Below are 22,949 nucleotides of genomic sequence, written 5' to 3' on the forward strand. Positions count from 1 at the left end.
TAAACATACCTAAAGAAATCTAAAAATAACTCTAGGCTTTTCTCTCAAGTGTTTCACTCAGCCTTTTTCCACTCATGGCTTTTACTTGAACTTTCTCACAATGTCTTTTCTCACAAGAAATTACATAAAGATAAACGTAGAAAAGTACATCACAATCTGTAAAACATGAAGGAGATTGACTTCATCAGCAGCCTCTTTGCTATGTGCAAAACCAGATTCGCAAACCTCAGATACAGTTCTTCAGTATTGGCCGAATGCTTCTTTGAAAGAAAGCATTATCCAAGTAGAGGAACTTCTTTGCAGAACACTATTCTCAAACTCTGATTTTCTCTCCTTGGTTTCTGAATGAGTAGCAAACCTCTTTTATCTCCTTGCATGTTGCTTGGTTCTTCCTCCAAGGTCAACACCTTGAGCCTTGAGCTTCACCAACCCATATAGTCACTTTTTTTCCTTAATCCCCAGAGTAGAAACTCTCCTTCTGACTTCCTCATCTTAACCGAAAGCCATATAGCAGCAACCATAGAAATCTTCCAATGGTCAACTTGATCTGAGCCCTTGAAAACCAACTTGGTCTCCAAGTCATGTTTAAGACCGTGGATACACAGCAGAGAAGAGCAGAAACCATCTTTCCTTTGTATCCCATTTCGAATAGAGCAGAGAGTTGGGAAGAAGAGAAGAAGATCTGATGCATGTAAGAGGAAATGGTTTACCTTTGATCTTTTCTTAAGCTTGATTTGGCTTGAACTTGTTGATTTGACATTCTGTCTTTCAAGCTTAAACTTTCTCTCTCTTGCTTCTTTGGTTACTAGCTTAGGGAAGAAGCTCTTTCTCTCTTTCTTACTTTTCTGAAACTCTGATTTGACTATGACAAAAGAGAGGGGAACGTTGCTTTGGTTGGAGCAAGATGGAGGGAATTGAAATTAAGCTGGGTTTGGTTCGAGTATTCATTTGAACAACCCATCTGACTTCTTTCTTTTCTTTTCCTTGGGCTTCTATTTTGTTTTCAGCCCACCATTCTTTTCTGTTTGCTTTTCATTCCATTTGGGCTATGGACTTGGATTTGGCCTGCAACAATAAATAATTAGTAATATGCAAATATAATTTTTTTTGGTGTCTATGCAAATATAATTAATCAACACTAATTATTTATTTTACCCAAAAATAATGTTTGTCATCACTAATTAATTTAGTTAATTTCTTAACTCAACAGAACCTCGATTAACACATAAATGAACCGAAATGAACCAAAATTATTTAATGATGGCAGAAGAGAAAATAGAATTAATAAAGATGTTTGCAAAATATTAGTGCTATTGGTGATGACAATAAAAAAGAAGAAGAAGAAAAAAACCTGCATGCGCGAATTTAGAAGAAGGATGAGGAGGAGAAAATGCGGAAGGAGAATGAGAAAGAGGCGTATGATTTGAAAAGTTATTATAACAATTTCGTTAGACTTAGTTAAATATTTCGTTTGGATGTAGAGCTTTATTATTTTAATTAATAACTAGTATATATTTTTGTGTATATAAGATCAAAGCCAGGCCCAATAAGGCAAAAAGGTCCACCAAGTAACTGCCTCATTGAATCTCTCCTACTATTTCTACCTCATCTAGAAGGTAGATTTCAACAAACTTCCAAGATAAATGGAACGCTTATCTATTAGAAAAGATAAAACTACTTCATCAAATGTGGTTATCTACTTTATTATAAATACAATGGAACCCCTAGGTATTACTCATGTTCTAATATACTAAAAACCTGCTTAAAGCCCTTGCTAACTTAAGTATCGGAGTCTCTTGCAGGTACCACCTTCCACCTCTTCACGAGGAACTTGAACAGGCGACACCTTGGCACTAAAGAGGTCGGACGCCACCACACAAAAGGACCTGAACCTCATGTTTAGACTTAAATCAATGTTTCAGGTAATCATAATAATCAATAAAATTATTAGAAATTGTTCCGTCCTGAGTGAACCGAGGAGGGTGCTTGTCTTTGAGAATTATTCGGCCTTGGCGGATTTATACGTCGGCCAGGGTTGGTGTAGCAAGCGATCCTCGGATATCTCTGAAACACGGCTGCGGGAGCACCTGCAAAAAGCACTCCGACGCTCAAGTAAGAATATGAATTTATGAGAGAGTAAAAATGTAATGACTAAGAGTGAAAACTGTGACCTGCCAGGGATTGTGCTCTCTGTGATTTTATAGGTGAGTGGTGTGAGTTAGTTGCGATGTATATGGTCGGCGTTGTTGTTAATATCTTTCGGTTTAGTGGAGTCCTGGCCTATTCTTCTTAGTGGATTCTTTTTTTTTTGGTAAAAAGTCGGGGCTTGAACCCAAAAGAAAACTACAAAATAGTAACAAGTCGGGGTAAGATTGGAAGATAAGCCTGACTCAGTCAGAAGTTACCGTTAATGGATTCTGTTATTATAAATCATGATTGGAAGATAAGCCTGACTCAGTCAGAAGTTACCGTTTGCGGTTTGTACCCTGTGGCCAATATCTTAGGTCGGTTTTGATTTCCGAGATGATGTACACGTCAGAAATTATTCTACAAGAAATTTAAGGTTGAAACTATTTGATAATTTTGTATTTAATATAATCAAAAGATGTCATATTTTAAAAAATATGTTTGTATTAAAAGAAAATATTTTAATTTGGATTTCAAAACATCATTATTCACCTTTGTTTCTAACGAAAAAAGTGTATTAATATGCTAGTATTGTTGTGCACATGCATAAAACTAAATTAATAATAATAAATATCGACATATAATAAAAGTAAAATGGACGAAGGACTGTTATGTCTGATAAAAAACAATATTAAAAATTGATTTATTTATTAATCTTTTTGAAAAATAAAATATTCGTTTTTTAAATTCTTAGAAATTGATAAAGATAATTACTCTGTCAAAATAAAAATTTTATAAATTAATTTGTGTATTAATTTTGTTTAACAACTAAAATATTCAATTTTAAAATGTTTAGAGATTAATTTGAGTAATTATTCTTGAAAATTTGAAATAAAATCCGCTAAGGCGGGTGCGGGAGATATTTTGCATTTTCATACCGCTACTATTCCTCTATGAATGTGGCGTTCAATTTTCTGAATCACCTCAAACCCTCCCTTCACAAAAAAATCCATAGGCCCACAGTAGCAGTTGATCACCTTCGTCATCACCCTCAGCCTTTCCTGGCTCAAAGTCATTCTAAACACCCATCTTAGGGTTTTAGAAACGCGGAAAAGACATGGCATTCTGGGGTAAGTTAAGTTAATTCACTCTTGATTGTTCTTTTCTGCGATTGCGACGCTGTTCAACTGTTTGTTTTGACTTGTTGGTGGATGTAGGAGTGGAGGTCAAATCTGGAAGGCCTTTTATCCATAAATATGATGATTCCAAAGGACGCCTCCATATTTCAATGGTAACACATCTTCGTTTGTATTTTTAGTTGCTCCAATTCAAGCAACCTCATTCTCATTTTTTCAGGCTACATTAGGGTTCGGTAGCGCGACCACAAGAAGCACGCTGCAGTGTAACGTAGGCAATAGGAGCCCCGTGTATCTCTGTTCTCTCTATCCTGGAAGCACTGAGTCATTGCAGTTGAATTTGGAGCTTGAGGAAGTCGATCAAGTTGTCTTCACCGTCATCGGAGCTCGCAGCATTCATCTCTGCGGTTACTATCTTGGCAGAACTTCTCGTACAGCCATCTTCCATGGAGACTCTTCGTATCCTTCACTCCCCAACTGCATTTGCCTTTCTTTTTTCCTTTTCTTTTAAAAATGCTTCTTGTTTCCTCAGCTACTATCGACAGAGAGTCATACGGGGAGGATATTGCTGATACAGAGAATGAGAGGTCGGATTTCAGCGACGAAGATGATTTGGACGATAGTTTTATTGATGATGATCCTAATCCGGAGGTTTTCCCGCCATCTCCTATTTCCAATGGAGGCACGTTCAATGTTCATCCTTCTTAATTTTTTGCTTGTGTTTGTTACTGTTTCATTCCACTTTTCTTCACTTGATATTAATTCTTGTAAAACAGTGCCTTTTTATCTTTCATTATTTTTTCAATTATTCCAATGTCTTTTGATATTCACCAATGATTAAGTTTCATAACCACATGTGACATCACTTTTATTATTGTACATGTCAGAGATGATTCGCCGATTGATAGGTAGGTAGATTTTTAAAACTCGATTGGTTTGATATCTGCATGACTGTTTCTGTTGTGACTGCAGAGGAAGCTTCTGATGATAACAAACCAGAAGGTAAGAAAAGCAAATTTGGACGGCTTAGGAAGAAGTATTATTCAGTAGAGTCAGATGACGATGGTGATGGGGGTTTTGAGGAAAAAATAATTGTAAATGATACTATGGATGACCAGATGAAAGAAAGTGATAACGAAGATAGCCTGCTGATTTCATCTCTTTACAAGGTTAAAGCTCGCCAAAGGATCTCAGATGACGAAATTAATGCCAGTGATAGTGGAGCATTTGATGCAAGGAACAAGAACTACGAAGATGATGGTGATGGTAATATTCAAACAGATTTGGAAACTGACAATGTCCTTCAAGATAGTCAGAGGGATAGGTGAGTGTCACCAATTATAAATTATAGTTTGTGTGCATGCTTGCTTTCATTGGCTATAATCTTTTGCAAGTTTTTTTTTTTTTTTTTTTTACCTTATTCATGAATTTGTTTCTTCAAACAGGGAAGCAGCTGTGTCGGACAAAGAGAAAGATGTTGGGGATGTTAAAAAATCAAAAAAGAAAAAGAAGGAAAAGCAAAAAGAAACCAAAAGTTCCCCTAATGGACAATCCATAAAACTAGATAAGAATGAGAAAGATAAGCCAAAATTTGACAAGATGACCCAGGATATTCTTGCAGGAAAAGAACAAAACAAGGACGGCGCTGATGATGAGTGAGTTGTTATGTCATCCATGTACTTAAATTTTCAATGTCACCTGCAATGGTTTCTGATTTGGTTGTTGCTCTTTTCTGTCTCGAATATCAAGCAAGCAAACTGAAACTGTGGATAAGATGCTGTCCCTTTCTGAAGATAGCCTGCTGATTTCACCTACTTTCAAGATTAAATCACGTCGAAAGATCTTCGACGAAGAAAACCACAAAACTGGTGATGATGAAGCATTTAATGCAAGTAACAAGAATGATCAAGATGGTGGCGATAGTATTGTTCAAACAACTTTTGAAACTAACAATGTTATTCAAGATAGCCAGATGCAGAGGTGATATAAATAATTCTATATTATAATATGTGTCCATGCTTGTTTTCTCTGCTTTAAGTTTTTGTTAGTTTTTTATTTCCTTCATGAGTTTTGTTTCCATGAAACAGGGAAGCAGCTCTGTCAGACAAAAAGAAAGATGTTGGGGATGTTAAAAAATCAAAAAAGAAAAAGAAGGAAAAGGAAACCAAGAGTTCCCCTAATGGACATTCTATAAATCTAGATAAAAGTGAGCAAGATAAGCCAAAAATTGAGGTGACCCTGGATATTCTCACAGGGCAAGAACAAATCAAGGATGGTGCTAATGATGAGTGAGTTTGTATGTCTTCCATGTACTTAAATTTGTTGTGTTAGCGGCAAAGGTTTCTGATTTGGTTATTGATCTTTTTCTGTCACATATATCCAGCAAGCAAACTGAAACTGTGGATAAAAATCTGCCCTCCTCTGAGGCTGGTCATGTACAAGATGAAAAACCCAAGAAGAAAAGGAAAGAGCGGCAAAAGGAACACATGAAACAACCTACAGTTAATGAGTGAGTTTTTCTTTATCCATTGTTTTATAATTAATGCTAGTTAGTACACTTTTTTGTTAGTATAAACCCACAACATATTGAATGCATTAATTGAGAAGTTGATAATAACCTATGCTTTGTACATTTACAATATCAACTCACTTATCCTTCCGGTTATGCAAAAGAGAGATCTCAAATAGTGCTTATTTGGTATTATTAGTAGTGCAAAATTATTTTTAAATAAAATTTGTCATCTAATGGACTGGCAAATTAATAGAGATGTTGAGACTGTAGCTGCTGTTGCACTGCCTGAATTTGTAGAGGATGCTGGAAAAGCTAAAACAAAGAGGAGAAAGAAAGAACAAACAAACAAAGGTTTACATCTTGAAGGTGAAAGGTAAGTCCACTCGTTTTCCTTAGATTTTGATATAGCAGACGGTCAATACACTTTAACGAGCTTTAAAGCTAAACTGAACTTGTGGGAAAAATAAATTTGCAAAGTAATAATATGATTTTTGGTAACTTTTAACGGTGAACAAGACAAAGTTGGACAAATTCTATGAGTAATATGACCTGAATTATTCTATCTTTTTGTGCTTTGGTAAAGTTGTTAAAGATATTCTTATCACTTCAACTGGGAAGCAACAGCTTCTCTTGTATTCTATGTCTTCTTGATGTAATGTGAATGGCCTTGATATGTGATAACTTCTAACCTTTTTCCCTGCAATCATCTTCGTAAAAATTCTAGTTATAAACAGATATTAAAGAAAATGTAATGTATTATATGAAATTTTATGTTCTGATACAACAAATGATACACATATAGGTGTTTATAATCAAATTATATAATAATCACTAACATCTCCACTAAACACACCTAAGTTACTAACCTTTCGCTATTTCAACTATATTTAACTAATCCTAACTTAATCCACTAATATTATACTCTAATATCTCTAATATCTCCCCTCAAACTCAAGTGGAAGATAAAGAGACTATGTTGAGCTTGTACACTAAGTTTCGAAAACGGGTAGGATGATGGGCCTTGGAAAAGATATCAGCTGTCTGATCCATAGTTTCAACAATTGGACGAATAGCACCAATGAAAAGTTGTCGTACAAATTGACAATCATTTTCAATGTGTTTGGTGTGCTCATGAAAGACATTATTGGCAATTTGAATAGCACTTCTATTATCATAATAGAGATTAGTGGGAGAAGACTGAATAGCCTCTAAATCTTTAAGAAGCCAACGAATTGCAACGATTTCAATAGAAGTGTCATCCAGAGCACAATATTTTCCTTTTGTGCTTAATTGAGTGGTAAAAGTTTGTTTCTTGGCACGCCACGAGATTAAGGTCATCGAGGAACAAACAATATCCAGTAGTAGAACGACGATCAGTGGGGTTACCAACCCAATCATCATCTGAATATGCATGAAGGGTTAAAGAAGATTGAGTGGAAAAATAAAGACCTTGAAATATAGTACATTTGATATAGCGAAGAATCCAAAGAACAACGACATAATGAGTAGTGTGTGGTGTTGATAAGAACTGGCTAACATAAACAACATAGGCAATATCTGGTCGAGTAATAGTTAGGTAAACAAGACCACCAACCAAAAAGAGTGGGATTATCCTAAGCAGTTCCATCCATAGGAGTAAAGTAAACATTCGATTCAAAAGGAGTAGCTTTTGTGCTACTATCACTTACTCTAGCCCTAGTAAAAAGATTAGATGCCATCATTGTAAGTGATAACTTCAAGACTAAGAAAATAACTAAGAGATCCAAAGTCTTTCATCTCAAAGTGGTGGTGAAGGCTTGTTTTGAGATTAAGGATCCCATCATCATCATTTCTAGTAATGATGATGTCATCAACATATAATAGTAGGAGAATAACACCTCACCTTTGTCACTTGTAAATGAAAAGAGTATTCTCACGAGGACTACAAGTGAAACCCACTTTGCAAACGGTATTGCTAAATTTATCAAAGCATTTTCGAGGAGCTTGCCTAAGCCCATAGAGTGCCTTGCGAAGGAGACAAATTTTTTAGGAGAACAAGAGTATTCCGGAGGAGGTTTTATGTAGATTTTCTTTTTCAAGTCAACATTGAGAAAAACATTCTTTTATATCCATCTGACTTAGATATTGTTTGTTGACTACAATAATTGTAAGAAGAATTTGAACACATGTGAGTCGAGCAAAGTTTTTTCATAATTGTTACCATACTCTTCGGTGCATCCTTGAGCAAACAAATGAGCCTTATACATATCAATAGTCATCAAAGCGATCTTGATTTTGTATATCCATTTGTTGCCCATAATTTTCTGATAAAAATGATCAACCAAATTTTAAGTGTGTGCTTTATCTAAGGCTTAAATTTCTTCCTGCATTGCTTTCTGCCAATTTAAATCTTTGGAGGCTTTTTTGTATGACCTAGGTTTATGGATGTGAAGGATAATAGCAAAATAATGATAATTACGACGATGGAAAGGTTGATTTCTTATCCTAGTGCTGGGAGTGGATGTAGGAGGAAGGACTATAGGAGTAGGATCATCGTTCGAGCCTGGACGATTAAAAGGTGCATGAACAGGCGGCTCAAGAGGTGAACTTGTCACATTGCCTGTATTTTCTTTACTCAAGAAAAGATTAACAAAAGGATTTGTAAAGAAAGGTGAATGGGTTGGAGGAATTGATTGAAAGGAAGAGAAACTTGAAAACATGTGATGTTTCTAGAATACACGATGAGATATACGAATTCGTTGAGATAGAATCCCAACAACGATAATCTTTATGATCAGTGTCATAACCAAGGAAACAACATAGGTGGGTCTGAGGTTCAAGTTTATTATGTTCATAGAGTTGAATGAGAACAAAATTGACACGACTGTAGTCTCTAAGCGAACTATAGTCTGGTGAAGTATTATAGAGATGCTCAAAAGGAGTGATATTACCTAGAACAGAAGAAGGAAGATGATTAATTACATGGACAGTGGTGAGAACTGCTTTTCCCCAAACACGTTTAGGACAAGAAGAGAAAAGAAGCATTGCACGAAAAGAATCAAGAATGTGACAATGTTTGCGTTCAGTTCTACTATTTTGTTGAGACGTTCTAGGACAAGAAAACTCAAACACGGAGCCGTATTCAATAAGAAAGTTTAGAAGTTTGGAGTCACAGTATTCTATTGCATTGTCACGTGAAAAAACTTTAATGCTTTTGGAAAATTGTGTTTTAACCATAGTAGCAAAGTTGATGTAAATCTGAGGCAATTCATGTCTATTAGACATTAAATAGACCCAAGTAAAGCGTAAATAATCATCAATAAATATAACAAAATATCAAGTTCCTCCCATAGAAGTTGTGAGAACAAGCCTCCGAACATTAGAGTGTATAAGATCAAAAGTAGAACAAGCAAAAGATGAATTATTATGAAAAGATAAAGTTGATTGTATTGCAGTTTGACAAGAAATGTAATAAAAAAACTCATTATTGATCGATCCTAATACTCCCTTAGACATGAGAGGACGCAATTTTCCTAATGAACTGTAAGCAAGACGACGGTGCCAAAGTGAAGTGTGGATGGAGGAGAAACAACACAAAAGTTTGTGGTAGAGGGAACATGAGGATTTCTAAGTTCAAACAATCTTCTGATCTTATATCTAGTCATGATGATTTGTTCCGTCTGAGGATTCTGCACATGACATCCCAAAATAGAAAAATTGACCTCGAAACCAAGTTCAACTAATTAACCCACAGAAATAAGATTGAACTTCAATATAGAAATGAAATAAGTATCAAGTAGGTGAAGATCAGACTGTGTGACAAATCATTTATGATTTACATACATAAAGGATTTGTCAGCAGTGTGAATAGACGGTGCGGTTATAGTGGTAGACAAAGAGGAGTAAACATAACGCATAGCTGACATGTGATTAAAACAACCAGAATTAAAATACCATTTAGAGTTATTTGGAGGAGTGGATAGAGCAGCAAAAATATTACCAGAGAATGAGAGTTGCTTAAGAAAAAAACTTAATATCGGATGGAGAAACAGAAGATGGACTACCATAAGTCAATGAGGTAGATACATTAGCGGTAGCAGTTGCAATAACAGGCACGGGCATGGGAGCATTAGAGCGAGATATTACCTGTTCTGATCTGGACGAGGTGGACGAGTAGAACAAGTAGTTATTAAGTGGCCTAATTGTTTGCAGTAGTGACAATACAAGATGAAACAGTTGGAGGCAATATGACATTTCTGCTTGCATTTACGATGTTTGATGGAGGGATAATCTGGGAGAAGGTGACTAGAATGACTACAATTTTGACAAAATTTGCAATTTTTGTCGGTAATTGCAAGGATAGCACCAGTTTTGGATCGAGTTAGCCCTAGACTTGTTTCTTTAGACTTAAGACAAGAAAGAGAATCTTCAAGGTTAGGCAAAGGACTTTAATGAAGAAGAGATGTTCTGACTGGCTCATAATCATCCATGAGTGCCGTGAGAAATTGAATTAGACGTGTTTGATTGCGATAATCCTCGTAAGCTTTAGCATCAGCAGCATCTTTAAGAACATGTTCACAAGAGGTCAATTGATCCCAAATGCGTTTAATCTGTGTTAGAAAATCATAAACAGCTTGACCACATTCTTGCTTAAGGTTGTGAAGTTCCTTAAGCAGTTGATATTGATATGAAAGATCAGAAATGGTGTAGTGTTTTGCCAAATGATCTCACACCTCGTTAGCAGTTTCAAAACGTCCAAATTGAAGGCGGATGCCAAACATAGATGTGTTGCGAAACCAAGTAATAATTTGATGATTCTTACTATCTCAATCTTCCAATTTTTTGGCAAAGGTTTTGTCAACATTAGTAGACGACAATGAAGTTTTGCTCTTTGTACTTGCAATAGTGAGTCAAACACAATGGTGTGGTGAAGATTTCTCAAAAACATTGGAAAGATGACGAAAATGGAGTGCGAAAACGCTGCCGTGAGAATGGGAAAGGTAGTGCAACAACTTGCGACAGCATAGAATAAGGAAGCGCGTGAGTGTGCGAGTGGTGGTTAATTCGGATGGTGTTTCGTTCTTTCAACTCAGAACGACGTATAGTAGCTTCTGAGATGGTTGAACTAATAACACAAGGGAAAAATAGTCGAAAAAGAAAGAAAAGTTGCTGCACTAACTGAAAAAAAATTGGCTCGGGATACCAAGTTATAAACACATATATTGAACGAAATGGAAGGTATTGTATGAAAATCTTATGTTCTGATACCACAAATGATATACATATATATATATATATTGATAATCAAATTATATAATAATCACTAACAACTCTACTAAACACACCTAATTTACTAACCTTTCACTATTCCAACTATATTTAACCTAATCCTAACCTATTCCACTAATATTATACTTTAATATCTCTAATAATTCTAATGCAGGAGTGTGGAGGATGGTGCTCATGACTTTTCCAATGGAAATCAAAATGAGGAAAAGGTTAAGAAAGGAAAGAGTAAAAGTAAAAGTAAAAGTAAAGGGAACATTGAGGCATAGGAGAAAGTACTGCGGAATTTGTGGGTGGCTTATGACATTGAACTCGTTCAAATTCATTGACCAACTGATAATGGCTTGTAAGTTTTGCATCAAGTCGGAGAAAATTTTGATAAAATTAGGTTGTCAAATTTTGATACAGCAGTTCCCTTTTGATTGGGTAGTGATTTTTTGGCTCCAGGTTCTGAGATTCTTATCCAAGATATTAAGCTTACATCAATCACCATACTTTGCTTCTTTTAAAGCTCGTTTTATAGTTCAAATGCGAAACCATATAAAGGAATTGTTCAAAGAGATGTTTAGATCTTCATTTTAGTATGATCAAATACGCATCATTTTTTTATTTAATATTTTTTTTGGGGTCAAAGTCCTTCTTCACTACATACGAATTTAAAACTCAAGACTCATAACAATATATTGGTAATTGTTTAGGAGATTGTATTCTATAATGAAATGATCGAGAGTGAAAAATAAGTGAAAAAGACATTTTATGCATGATTTTCATAAACACAATTAGAAATTAGAATCAACAATTTCTTTTTCTCATCCAAAGGATAGTTCAAAGAATGTAGTTTTTTTTTCCAATGGCTTATATAGTATGTGGGATCTATTATTCGATGAGTTGGGGACTTGGATTTTTAATGAAACAACTAAGTTTATCATATAGTAGTAGATTGGAAAAAGAAGACTTTAGTTTTAATGAAAAAGGTTCAATTGCAAATTTAGTTTACCACGTTGAATTAACCGTCAAAGCTATTGTAGCCAAAAAAAAAATAAATAAATAAAACAAAAGGAATGAGTAGAAAATGTACGTAAAGAGAATAAATGATTAAGACAAGTGAATTAAAATGCAGACATTTGAATTTATTGTGTAGAAGAAAAACAGGGGAATGCGTAGAGGAGAGAATGTGATAGTGATGAAAGAAAAACAGAGCAAGAGAGGAAGAGATTTAATGAGAGTGGTGAAAAAATTGATGGAGGTAGGGCGATGTTTAAACATAAAAAATTCGAGTTAAAAACATATTGTGACAGTTGGAAGAAAACTACTGTTAACAAAGTATTTGGTATTGACTACCGCATTAACCGCCGCAAAATAACAATTTTTTGGAAGTCCTTTCTTAATCTGCTGCAACAACCACAGCCAGATTTTATCTAGCTGCGATTTTTGAAAACCGTCGCTAAAAACCCGTCATTATTTGCCGATTTTTTTGTAGTGATAGTAGTTCGGTGATGGTTGAGTGGGTTGGATGCCGATATTTGATGTATAAAAATACCGTGATTGATTTTGATACCTAATTTTAGTATACACTTGACATTTTTTAAATTAGCTTGACTCGAGCGCTAATAAGCAAAGTTCATAAAACCATACTTCTTTTAATTACATATCTTCGATTCTCTAGGTGAAGATATAGACGATAATATAAAATAATAAAAAAATGTCTCCACAAATAATTCCTTAGAATAGTGCTAGAAAGCTGGTTTGTGAAAATGAAATGATTCCAATACTTGCTCATCATCCAAAAGCTATTTTGAATAAGCACTTTACATGATCAATAAAATTTATTATTTTAAATCAATTTAATTAAGTTAATATTAATATAAGTGTTGGGTAATATTCACTCAAAGTGACATTATTTTTTGGTGTCTGTCAAAGTGACATTATGCCATTATGTGATTGGAGTTATTTGATTATGAACGATTCCGAGTATGACATGGTTGGTAAGATATTTGAGGCAAAATGTCAAGCACTAAAAAAGGAAGATCAATTATTATAGATGTGGCCAATTTAATGATTTGTATAATTGCATTCTTCACGTCTGAACTTTTATATACACATTCTTTCTTTCTTCCTTTCTTCCTGCTTCTAACTCACGCTTCCATTTTTGTGGTTCATGGCATGCATACAAATGAATTTGACAAATCTGAATGTGAATTATAAATTATTAGTAACTAAAAGCTCAATAATATAACCCATGCATGTTACTATGCTCAATAATATAATTTTTCTTGATTAAGAAGTATTCATTGATAATGAGATGTTATCTTCTAGCTATCAAAAAGTTTGATATATATAATGTTGTGTCATAAAATAAAGGGGACTAATGATAAAAGTGGAAATGCATCATATAAAATAGAGGCTCATTTTTTTCGATATGGCAGCACCGTGTGTGTTGTGTGTGGATGTGAAGAATATAGGTGCTAGACATAGATGTGAGACAATTTGTTTTGAAACAGTAAAAAAAGAAATCGGACTATCCGATTTCTTTGTTAAAAAAAATTGCCTTCTAATGGGACAGTCCGAGTTGTGTGGGAGAGAGAATTTGAATTTTGGCTAAACTAATCGGACTGTCCAATTTGTACATTCTAAATTTTTTTTAATTATTTAAACACAAATCGGAGGGTCCGATTTTTGTATAAAAAAAATCAGACGGTCCGATTTTTGTTCCTGACATCACAGTTGCGTAAAATACTCATACACTCCATAACTGCGTTCTACACCATTTTTCTCTCCATCTCTATAAAAAATGTGTAAAATAGATGGAAGTTGCATTTTGCAATTTTAGAGACTAAATTTATCACTTCTTAATTTCAAGAATCAAATTCACTTATTCATGTAACTTTGAAGACTAAAATGATCATTATTATATTCTAGTTTTTTTCAAATTAAATATGTTTAAATTAAATACTCTAATTTGTCTATATCTAGTTCCCAACAACTATTGAGATTATTTTAACTATGTCCTTCAACATATAAAATAGTTTTTGACTATCCTTCTCAACTCAAACAATTTAGATACTTAGATCTAACACCTCTAAATATTCTTTTATCAAACTTTTTCAGACCAAGAACTAACTTAAATTGCACTAATCTAAGATTTTTCAATTTTTTTTTTCTCAAATTTTCTCGTGCTATGAAATTTTCAAATTGAAAAAGTCTAGGGGCCAGCAACTCTTCCAAATTCTGACCAGCATGTAACCAGCAAAGAAAAGTGAGTCATTGGATGAAATCTCACACCATTAAAATCATTATTGATAGCTATTTGATAGCTACAAATCACAAACGTTGCTGTCCCCTAGCACTCCTCTTTTCAAATTATTATAATTAAATATGTTTTATCATCATCCAAACTTTATTCGAGAGATTTTTGGAGCTAACACAGTAAACATACATATTTTTCGGTAATGGATGAACAAAGTTGGCTCTATGAATCTCAAACAAACTATTTACATGTGGAGATATAACACATATAGTGGAAGTCCATAAAGTTGACTATGAAAATTACTTGACAAAGTGAGTCATTAATGTTCTTATATCAAATGGCAATGGATCAACATACTTATATAAGTGTTTGTTCCGGTGAGTTTTTATAAAAAAAAAATTTTAAGTGATTTTTAAAAAAAATAAAATTAATTTTATATTTAAATATCTTAGATAAAAATATTTTTTATTTAATAATTATATTTAAATACAATAATATAAAAATATTTTTAATTATTTATTATGCTAAAAATATTTTTTAAGTAAAACAAATTTTTAAAAAAAATATAAATTATAATTTTTTTAAAAAAAATATTTTTTATTTTTTTAGTATTTTTATTTTTATCACTAAAATTTATTAAGTATATTAAAAATAAAAAATATTTTTTTAATAATTTAATAATACTCAAATAAATATCATCGTATTAAAAAACAAATATTTTTACTATTGCACAAGATCGGAATTGAATGCGTGAATTCCAATATCTTAAATTATGTTGTTAAGAGGGAAAAAATATGTACTCTTTTTACTTGATCTATTATTTTAAAGTAAAAAATTTCTTACAGTTTTAAATATATAATATAATAATCTATCTCCCGGGCAGCACATGCATATAGCGGCACGTTAAATATATTATGAGAAATTGGGAACTATGAAAAGGAAATCTATTTCCTTTTTTATTTGCTTATTTTCCAAGAGCATATGCTTAATTATTTATCTTTAATTTCCTTTTCTTTTTCTTGCCTTTAATGACGGCGCACATGGAATAATAAGATAATATTTTCTTCCCCATGAACAGGTCAATATTTGGAAAAACATTCACATACACCTGTCAACTAATTTTAAGCATTACAATGATCGTCTGAGATTCTCTAATTACAAGATAAAGTGTGTATAACGGATAAAAAAAATAAGAGAGGGCAGAAATTAAAATGCATATATTTATTTGAATTTAAATCAATTTTTTATGTGATTTTTGAAAGTTTTTAATAATCTAAAAAAAAAGTTAAATCTATGATTACTTTTAACTTTATAAATTTGATCACTAAAACAGATTCTGAAATTTTGTTACTGATGTGTCTGTGATAATGATTATACAGGAAATAATAGAGCTGTATACGGATCGGATCGGATCGGATATAACCTATAATTCTATTTAATCCGCACTGTATTCATCGGATCGGATCGGATACGATATCCGCATCTTTTTAAGTGGGATCCGATCCTATCCGATCTGCATACTTGCGGATCGGATCGGATCGGATATCGAGTATATCCGTATAATCTAAAAATATATATATTTTAAGGCCTTTTTAGCTCTAGAAAATCTAGTTTTTCACCTGTTTAAGCCTATTTACTCCTAAAATATTATCAATAAAAACTTTCATAGATTAAAAATAGAATAAAAAAGAGAAAAATATACAGCTATGCATCTTGATTCAACCACTTTATACAAAGTGGTATATATTTAATTTTTACTATAACTATAGTAGATTTTTTTATTATCCTTTTTAAAGATTTCAAACATCAATTCCTTTAGATTATTCTTAATCCTATATATCCGAGACGATCTAATCTTCTAACCAAGCTTATTTTAGTTATATTCATTTCTAGATTTTTAATACTAAGTGTTTCCCTAATTTAATAAAAAAAATCTCTCAAGTACATGATATAAAACAGAAATACATCAAAAAAATTTGACATAATAATAGTTTTTCTCTCTAAGTTAATTCTCTTTTTTTTCGCAAATAGTTTTTTCATATACCTTACAAAATGTCTTTTATCATAAAAAATTAAAAAAAGATAAAATAAGAAAATAAGATATACAATGTAAATTCATGAAAGATAAAAAATATAATAGCTTAAAAGCTATGAGAAAAAAATGATATTTAAATTTCTCTATTTGTCTTTTATCTTAATGAAATATTTCTTTTAGTATAGATATATTGCTTCTAAAACTTCAAATTTTGAGTGATAAAAATATTATGAAAACTCAAAATTTTAATTTATTCTCGTTGTTTCAATTTTTGGTTTATTACTCTTTTTTATATAAAAATAATACCTCTAAAATTTAAATTAATGTGTAGAGTCAGCTTTTAAAAAATTTAAACAATTAATTTTTTTATCCAAAAAATCAGAGTAAAAAATACAGAATAAAATACACATAGAAGTGCAGATAAGATGGACAACAAATAATATGTATTGTTAATTCAAATTTTAACTCTAAGTTTAATTTTTAGTCTTTGAATTGAATCAGAAAAAACCTCTAACCTCTATTATTTTCTTTCTTCTTTTTGAATAATGGTAACACAAATATTGTAGCATCAACAAGCTATTAACTTGCATTCATGCGAATGGTAAGTAAAAAAATTATTAAAAAAAGTACTAAAATAAGCTTGTCAGCTATACTACGCCTACAGGTTAGGTAAAACAAAAGTGTTATGAGTGAAAAAAATATTAATCACTTAAATTTATTGTGGTTTGTGGATGTATACGCAAAATAGCTAGCCTAAAATGTCTTTTATTGTATTTAATCTTCAAATGAGGGCAGTATAATTTTTCTTAGCTAATAATAAAAATTAAGTTTAATTATTCTGTTAATTTTTATAATTTTATTAAATTTATAATTATGTTTTAATTAAATTTTTATATTATTTTTAATTTTATAATTATATTATTTTTATGTCAAAAATATTAAAATTATTAAAATATTATTTTTAAAAAATATATAATTAAAGATTTAATTAGATTTTTAATTGTGAATATTTTTAATTTATAAAATAGTAAAATATTATTTTTGTCTCCAACATTTGGGATAAGTCCTATCTGTGTCTCTAATGTTTAAATCATCCTATTTATATTCGTAACGTTTATAAAAGTGATTCAATGTTATCCTACCGTCAATCACACATCATGAGCTTTAGTTAGAGTTTTGAAAATCTCTTCTTAAAGTTAGAATACAAATATCTGGGACAGAACCGATTATCCACTTCGAATGATAGCTCATCAAAAGTTAAAATAAATCCCTGCAATATTTATATAATTCACTTTCTTAGGCATATAATTCAATCTGAATACAAATAGTAAATACAATATTGAAATCAAACACATTCAAATGAGACTGAATTGAAAATGAATACATACCAGTGAGAATAATTAAAAAAATACAATCTGATCTGTTAGTATAATTGACTTCGGGATAACATTGAATCACTTTATAAATGTTAGGGATAAAAATAAAACGATTTAAATGTTAGGGATACAATAGAACTTACCTCAAACGTTAAGAAAAAAAACGATATTTTATTCTTTATAAAAAAATATTCAATTAACTGTGATATTTTTTACACTAAAAATAATTTAATTATAAAATTAAAAATAATATAAAAATTCAATTAAAAAATATAAAAATTTAATTACAAACTTAATAAAATTATTGAAATTAATAAAATAATTAAACCTAAAAACTAGTAGTACTCTATTTTTAGCCGTTTTAATTTCACGTAAGACAAAAAGTTGAAACAAATTTACAAGAGTTTACAAGGGGGAAGGGGGAAGGTCTGATCATGATCATCATATAAGTCAACGATCACCAACAGGGATCAACGGTTGTTTCTTTATTATTATTAAAATAAATGTCTTTTTTCGGTCTCAAATTATTTACCTGATGGACTTTTCACTTCCTAAAAAATGTAAAAATCCAAATTGTTTTCTATCTATTTTGATATATGTACGTTTCAGTTCTTATCTACTTTGCGTAAATGCCATTTTTGGTCTCTAATCAGGGACTGAAACGTACATATATCAAAGTAAATTTAAACCGATTTAGATTTTTAGATTTCTTAAGGGGTGGGAAGTTCATCAGACAAATAATTAGGGATCGAAAAAATCATTTACTCTTATTATTAATTAATTAAACAATAGAAAAGGGAAAAACCCATAGTCTATAGATAAATTAAACAAACATACTAGTGGACCATAAAAGAATCTTTTAATTTTCCCTTTTCTTTATAAAATTCCCTACCTAGCTGTTTAGTTTTTAAAAAGAAGTCACGCAAAGATTTACTTAATATATAATAATGATAAAAAAAAAAAACCATTTAACGCGTAATTCGCCAATTTGCAAAGAATCTATTCAATAAAAATTTATCAAAAAAGTGAAAAAACACATAGAAGCCTCTGTCTTGTTGTCTCTATATATATATGCTCACCTAACCTATGGCCTATACCACAATTCAAAACCAATAAATTGAAGTGTATGTGTTTGAATTGATAAAGTGATGATGAAAATTGCTTGGTGGGTTGTATGGGTGGGTTTATTATTATTAGTAGTGAAGATTGAGGGAGGAAGAGTGAGGCATTACAAGTTTGATGTGGAGTATATGATAAAAAAACCAGATTGCTTGGAGCATGTTGTGATGGGAATCAATGGCAAGTTTCCAGGTCCAACCATTAGAGCTCAAGTTGGTGACACTCTTCACATTGCACTCACCAACAAGCTCTCCACTGAGGGTACTGTTATTCACTGGCATGGAATCAGACAGGTCTTTAATTTTCTCTTACTTTTTTTTTTTCTTATTATTTACTTAATTATTTATTGAGCATACCTCGAGTGCTGAGACTCATATTAGTCCTTTACACGTATCTCAAATGTTCAGTATCCGTTTTTTTCGCTTAACACATATTTCGGGTGCACTCTGGATACGTTAGTCATTGTTATATCATAGAATGGAGTTTAAATATTCGACATCTGCTTATTTTTTAATTTCTCATTCAATATTCGAGATGTGATACGTTGTGTATTTAGGTGATTACTTTATATTTTATACATTTCCGTAATTTTTATATTTATTTAATTTAAATAAAAAAATACATGTTAGAGAACCATTAGAATTTATTATTTTTGTCATTAGTTAGTCGTTAATATTTAAAAAGATGAGATAAAATATGTTGTTGGATTACTAAATTAAAGAAACTAAAATAAAAAAATTGAGTTGATAAAAAATAAATTCTGATAATTTTTTTACATTTTTTTATTTATTTTATGAGAAAATCTTAGAAGTCTAACATTATAGTGTCAGTACCATAACCAATATTTATTGAAAAAAAAACATCTGAAACTCAAACTCTTTATCATTCCAAGAACCTACTAAAATAAAATGATAACACTTAATTTGTTGTTTCATGTTCACAGGTTGGGACTCCTTGGGCAGATGGAACTGCTGCTATCTCACAATGTGCTATAAATCCAGGAGAAACTTTTCATTACAGATTCAAAGTTGACAAGGTAAATTACCTTTTCTGTCCTCCCTTTACTTGTGTTATTTTCTATGAAACACGAATATTTTGCTGAGTTGTTATGATAATGTGCAGGCAGGTACATATTTCTACCATGGACACTATGGAATGCAGAGAGCAGCAGGGTTGTATGGTTCATTGATAGTGGAGTTAGCAAAGGGAGAAAAGGAGCCATTCCATTATGATGGTGAATTCAACCTTCTCCTCAGTGATTTATGGCACACAAGCTCTCATGAACAAGAGGTTGGCCTATCTTCCAATCCCTTCAGATGGATTGGTGAACCTCAGGTGATTAATAATAATAATAATAATAATAGAAAACAGTAGCTGACGTATTTCGAAGACAAATAAGTCTTCTATTTTTTAAAATGCAAGACATTTAAATTTTTTTTTAAAAATCTATTTGTCTTTATATGTTTTGTATTTTAAAAAATATGGACGTTTTTGTATTTTTAAGAGAAATGTTATTTGTACCAAAATTAACTATTAAAATCAGCCACTAAAATCAGCCATTAATATAAATATATGTGTGGTTTAATTTATTTTTAATGTATATTTGTATTCTAGTATGTATTTTATACTGATGATTAACTTTGGTGGCTGATTTTAATGTACACGTAGCATAACCCTATTTTTAATTAGTCAGAAACTTACTTAGTATTAAACAACTCTTTCACATTTTTTTTAGTAAACAATATATAACTAACAATGAGGTATAGTTCAAATGGCATAATTTCCCCATACTTAATTAAGAGGTTGCGAGTTTGAGTCTCCTATCTTTTGGTAAAAAAAAAATACTAACAAAATCTTAAGTAGTCAATATTTGTTAACTTTTTTGTTATAAAATTATTTTTTAACCTTCATTTTTGAAAATTTTAAGATTTAAAATTTAAGGTTTAAAATTTAGAATTTATAATTAAATAAAAATTAATTCTCTGGTTAAACTCTTATTATTTATATTTTTTTTACTATTATATTTATTAACTTGGGTGACTAAAGTGTCATATATCTAATGTATAACTTTCGTTTTCTAAAGGAACATGAATGAGTTTACATGATCTGGTTTTATGATTAAATTATTATAATGAGATCTTTCAAAAATAACTTTCTATTTGGTATACATCTTTCATAGACAAATAGTTGTTTTTGCCTTTTTGGGAGAAAATAAAAACTATCTCAAATTAAAGGTGCTTTAAACAAGTCATACATTATATTCTTTCTATGTTACTCTCTCCACATAATGAAAATAGAACAATAATGAGAAATTTGAAACTTTGATGAAATTAGGAAAAGATGCATAGGTGACCCACTTCTCCGACAATAATATTTTTAATCCAGATCATTGAACTTTTCCAGAGTGAATTTTTCTTTGCAAAAGTAATGCTTGAAGGATTAATTAGTGTCCATTTGGAATTTTTTTTTTTTTTGGTTTTTCAAGAAAGAAGTATTTTTTTATTATTAAGAAATGTTCTATATAATTATAAAAATAGTTGGATACAATTTATTTAAAGAAATTATTTCTCTTTAAGTATTTCTGATATTTTACTAATAGTTAACTTCATATAAAATATTAAAAATAGAAAAATTATAATCAATCTTAGTTTAAGCATTAAATATGTTCAGAAAAATATATATAAATTATTTTACGTATATTATTTGCCTTATTGAGTTATTAAAATAATTTATTGATGAAAAATTACATATTATGATGCCATTTTTTTAAAAATTTAAGTTAATAAAAAGAGATAATATAAATAATTATATTTTTATTACTTTTTTCAATTAAAATTTTTTTATTTTTTATTTTTATTTTTTAGGTTCACCAGTAATCAAATTTTAGATCTTTTAAATATACAATTTTGATATTATTTTATTAAATACCTTTTTAAAAAACTTAAAAGTAATAAAAAAAAAACATAAATAATTATATCTCTGTATACAATTTATATACTTTCTGTCTCTGACAAAAAGAGAAAAAAATCCCCCTCCACCATGGAAAATATTTGTTAACTCTATGAACATTATAACATACACTTATGAGACTTTTATTGAATATTGAAAATTAAACATGTGATGTAGCAAGACATAAATATATTGTATTAGGTAATATTTAAAAGTGTGGTTGTAGACTCTTACACTTTGTTTGGTTTAGAAGAATTTAGAAAAAAAGAAAATAAAGGAAAAAAAATAGATGGAAAAATTAGTTTTTATTATTTGGATGAAAAAAGAAAATGAATGAAAAATGTAAAAGTACATGTAGGAGCTATGTTAAAATTTTCTCTCCAAAATTGAGAAGAAAACTTAGATTGGAGTAAAAAAATGAGTAAAATTACAAATTTGTCATCATAACATTGGTATATTATAATTTATAAAAGGTATTAATGTAATTTCATTTAGGTATGATTTTCTCTTTTCTTATTTTTCTTTGCATTAAAACAAAAAAAAAATTCTTTCTATTTTCTTTTCTTTCATTTTCTCTTCATCCAAACAATACAAAAAAAAATTAACTTTTCCTTCTATTTTCTTTCCTCTCATTTTTTTTCACCTATTTTCTTTTCATCCATTTTTCAAACAAAGTGTTAGTAGAGCATCTTTATAGCAGTATACTTTAAAATTTTCTTATACTACTATACAAGCCCTTTAGTCATCATAATGAGACTGTATCTTCTTTTTATTACTTTTATTTTTGTGTCAGTTTTTGACACACACGGTTTTGACTTTGTTGATTTATTTCAGTCACTGCTGATAAATGGAAGAGGACAGTTTAATTGTTCCCTGGCAGCGAAATTCATAAACACAAGTCTGCCACAATGTGAACTTAAGGGTGGTGAAGAATGCGCACCTCAGATTCTTCATGTGGACCCAAACCACACCTACCGAATCAGGATTTCTAGTACTACTTCCTTAGCTTCCCTCAACTTCGCCATTTCAGTAAGTTAATTAATTCATTTTACATATTTTTTTGTTTTTAAAATTTTATTTTATTTTAATTTTATTTTAAAAAAATTTATTTACATCAAATATATTTCTAACCATTAATTTTCTTTAAAATTTAGAAAACATAACTATCAATATAAGTAAACTA

At 30.7% G+C, this 22,949-nt stretch overlaps 2 protein-coding genes across 6 annotated transcripts in view; both read left to right on the forward strand.

The window, feature by feature from the left end:
• Positions 1 to 3,003: 3,003 nt before the first annotated feature.
• On the forward strand, positions 3,004 to 11,652 carry LOC107638336 (uncharacterized). Of its 4 annotated transcripts, none has more exons than XR_001619780.3 (11): positions 3,004 to 3,257; positions 3,345 to 3,418; positions 3,484 to 3,722; positions 3,809 to 3,945; positions 4,236 to 4,587; positions 4,709 to 4,918; positions 5,013 to 5,243; positions 5,351 to 5,551; positions 5,647 to 5,772; positions 6,046 to 6,148; positions 11,198 to 11,242. XR_001619780.3 is itself a non-coding variant. In XM_016341566.3 (11 exons), the coding sequence occupies exons 1-11, from the start codon at positions 3,245 to 3,247 to the stop codon at positions 11,307 to 11,309; spliced, it is 1,815 nt and encodes a 604-aa protein (XP_016197052.1). In that variant the 5' UTR covers positions 3,004 to 3,244; the 3' UTR covers positions 11,310 to 11,652. The 4 variants fall into 4 exon arrangements, 2 of the variants coding, with proteins under 2 accessions (XP_016197052.1, XP_088341947.1); XR_001619781.3 differs by having other exon boundaries at positions 6,073 to 6,148; XM_016341566.3 differs by having other exon boundaries at positions 6,029 to 6,148; positions 11,198 to 11,652.
• Positions 11,653 to 18,779: 7,127 nt separating this feature from the next.
• The window catches only part of LOC107638335 (L-ascorbate oxidase), a 52,818-nt gene continuing 48,648 nt past the window's right edge, over positions 18,780 to 22,949 (forward strand). For both annotated transcript variants that reach the window (XM_088484241.1, XM_016341565.3), the window contains exons 1-4: positions 18,780 to 19,110; positions 19,761 to 19,853; positions 19,940 to 20,152; positions 22,601 to 22,795. In XM_088484241.1, coding sequence (XP_088340367.1) covers positions 18,847 to 19,110; positions 19,761 to 19,853; positions 19,940 to 20,152; positions 22,601 to 22,795 — 765 coding nt within the window. In that variant the 5' untranslated portion in view covers positions 18,780 to 18,846. The remainder of the gene's footprint in view (positions 19,111 to 19,760; positions 19,854 to 19,939; positions 20,153 to 22,600; positions 22,796 to 22,949) is intronic.

The sequence above is a fragment of the Arachis ipaensis genome, chromosome B4 (assembly GCF_059453495.1).
Source record: "Arachis ipaensis isolate K30076 ecotype BB chromosome B4, ASM5945349v1, whole genome shotgun sequence".
NCBI classification, from domain to species: domain Eukaryota; kingdom Viridiplantae; phylum Streptophyta; class Magnoliopsida; order Fabales; family Fabaceae; genus Arachis; species Arachis ipaensis.

Excerpts from the sequence above, each read along its gene's own strand:
- LOC107638336 (XM_016341566.3), top strand. Across the intron at positions 3,723-3,808 it reads ATCTTCCATGGAGACTCTTC|AGAGTCATACGGGGAGGATA; the intron begins GTATCCTTCACT and ends TACTATCGACAG. Across the intron at positions 6,149-11,197 it reads TTACATCTTGAAGGTGAAAG|GAGTGTGGAGGATGGTGCTC; the intron begins GTAAGTCCACTC and ends ATTCTAATGCAG.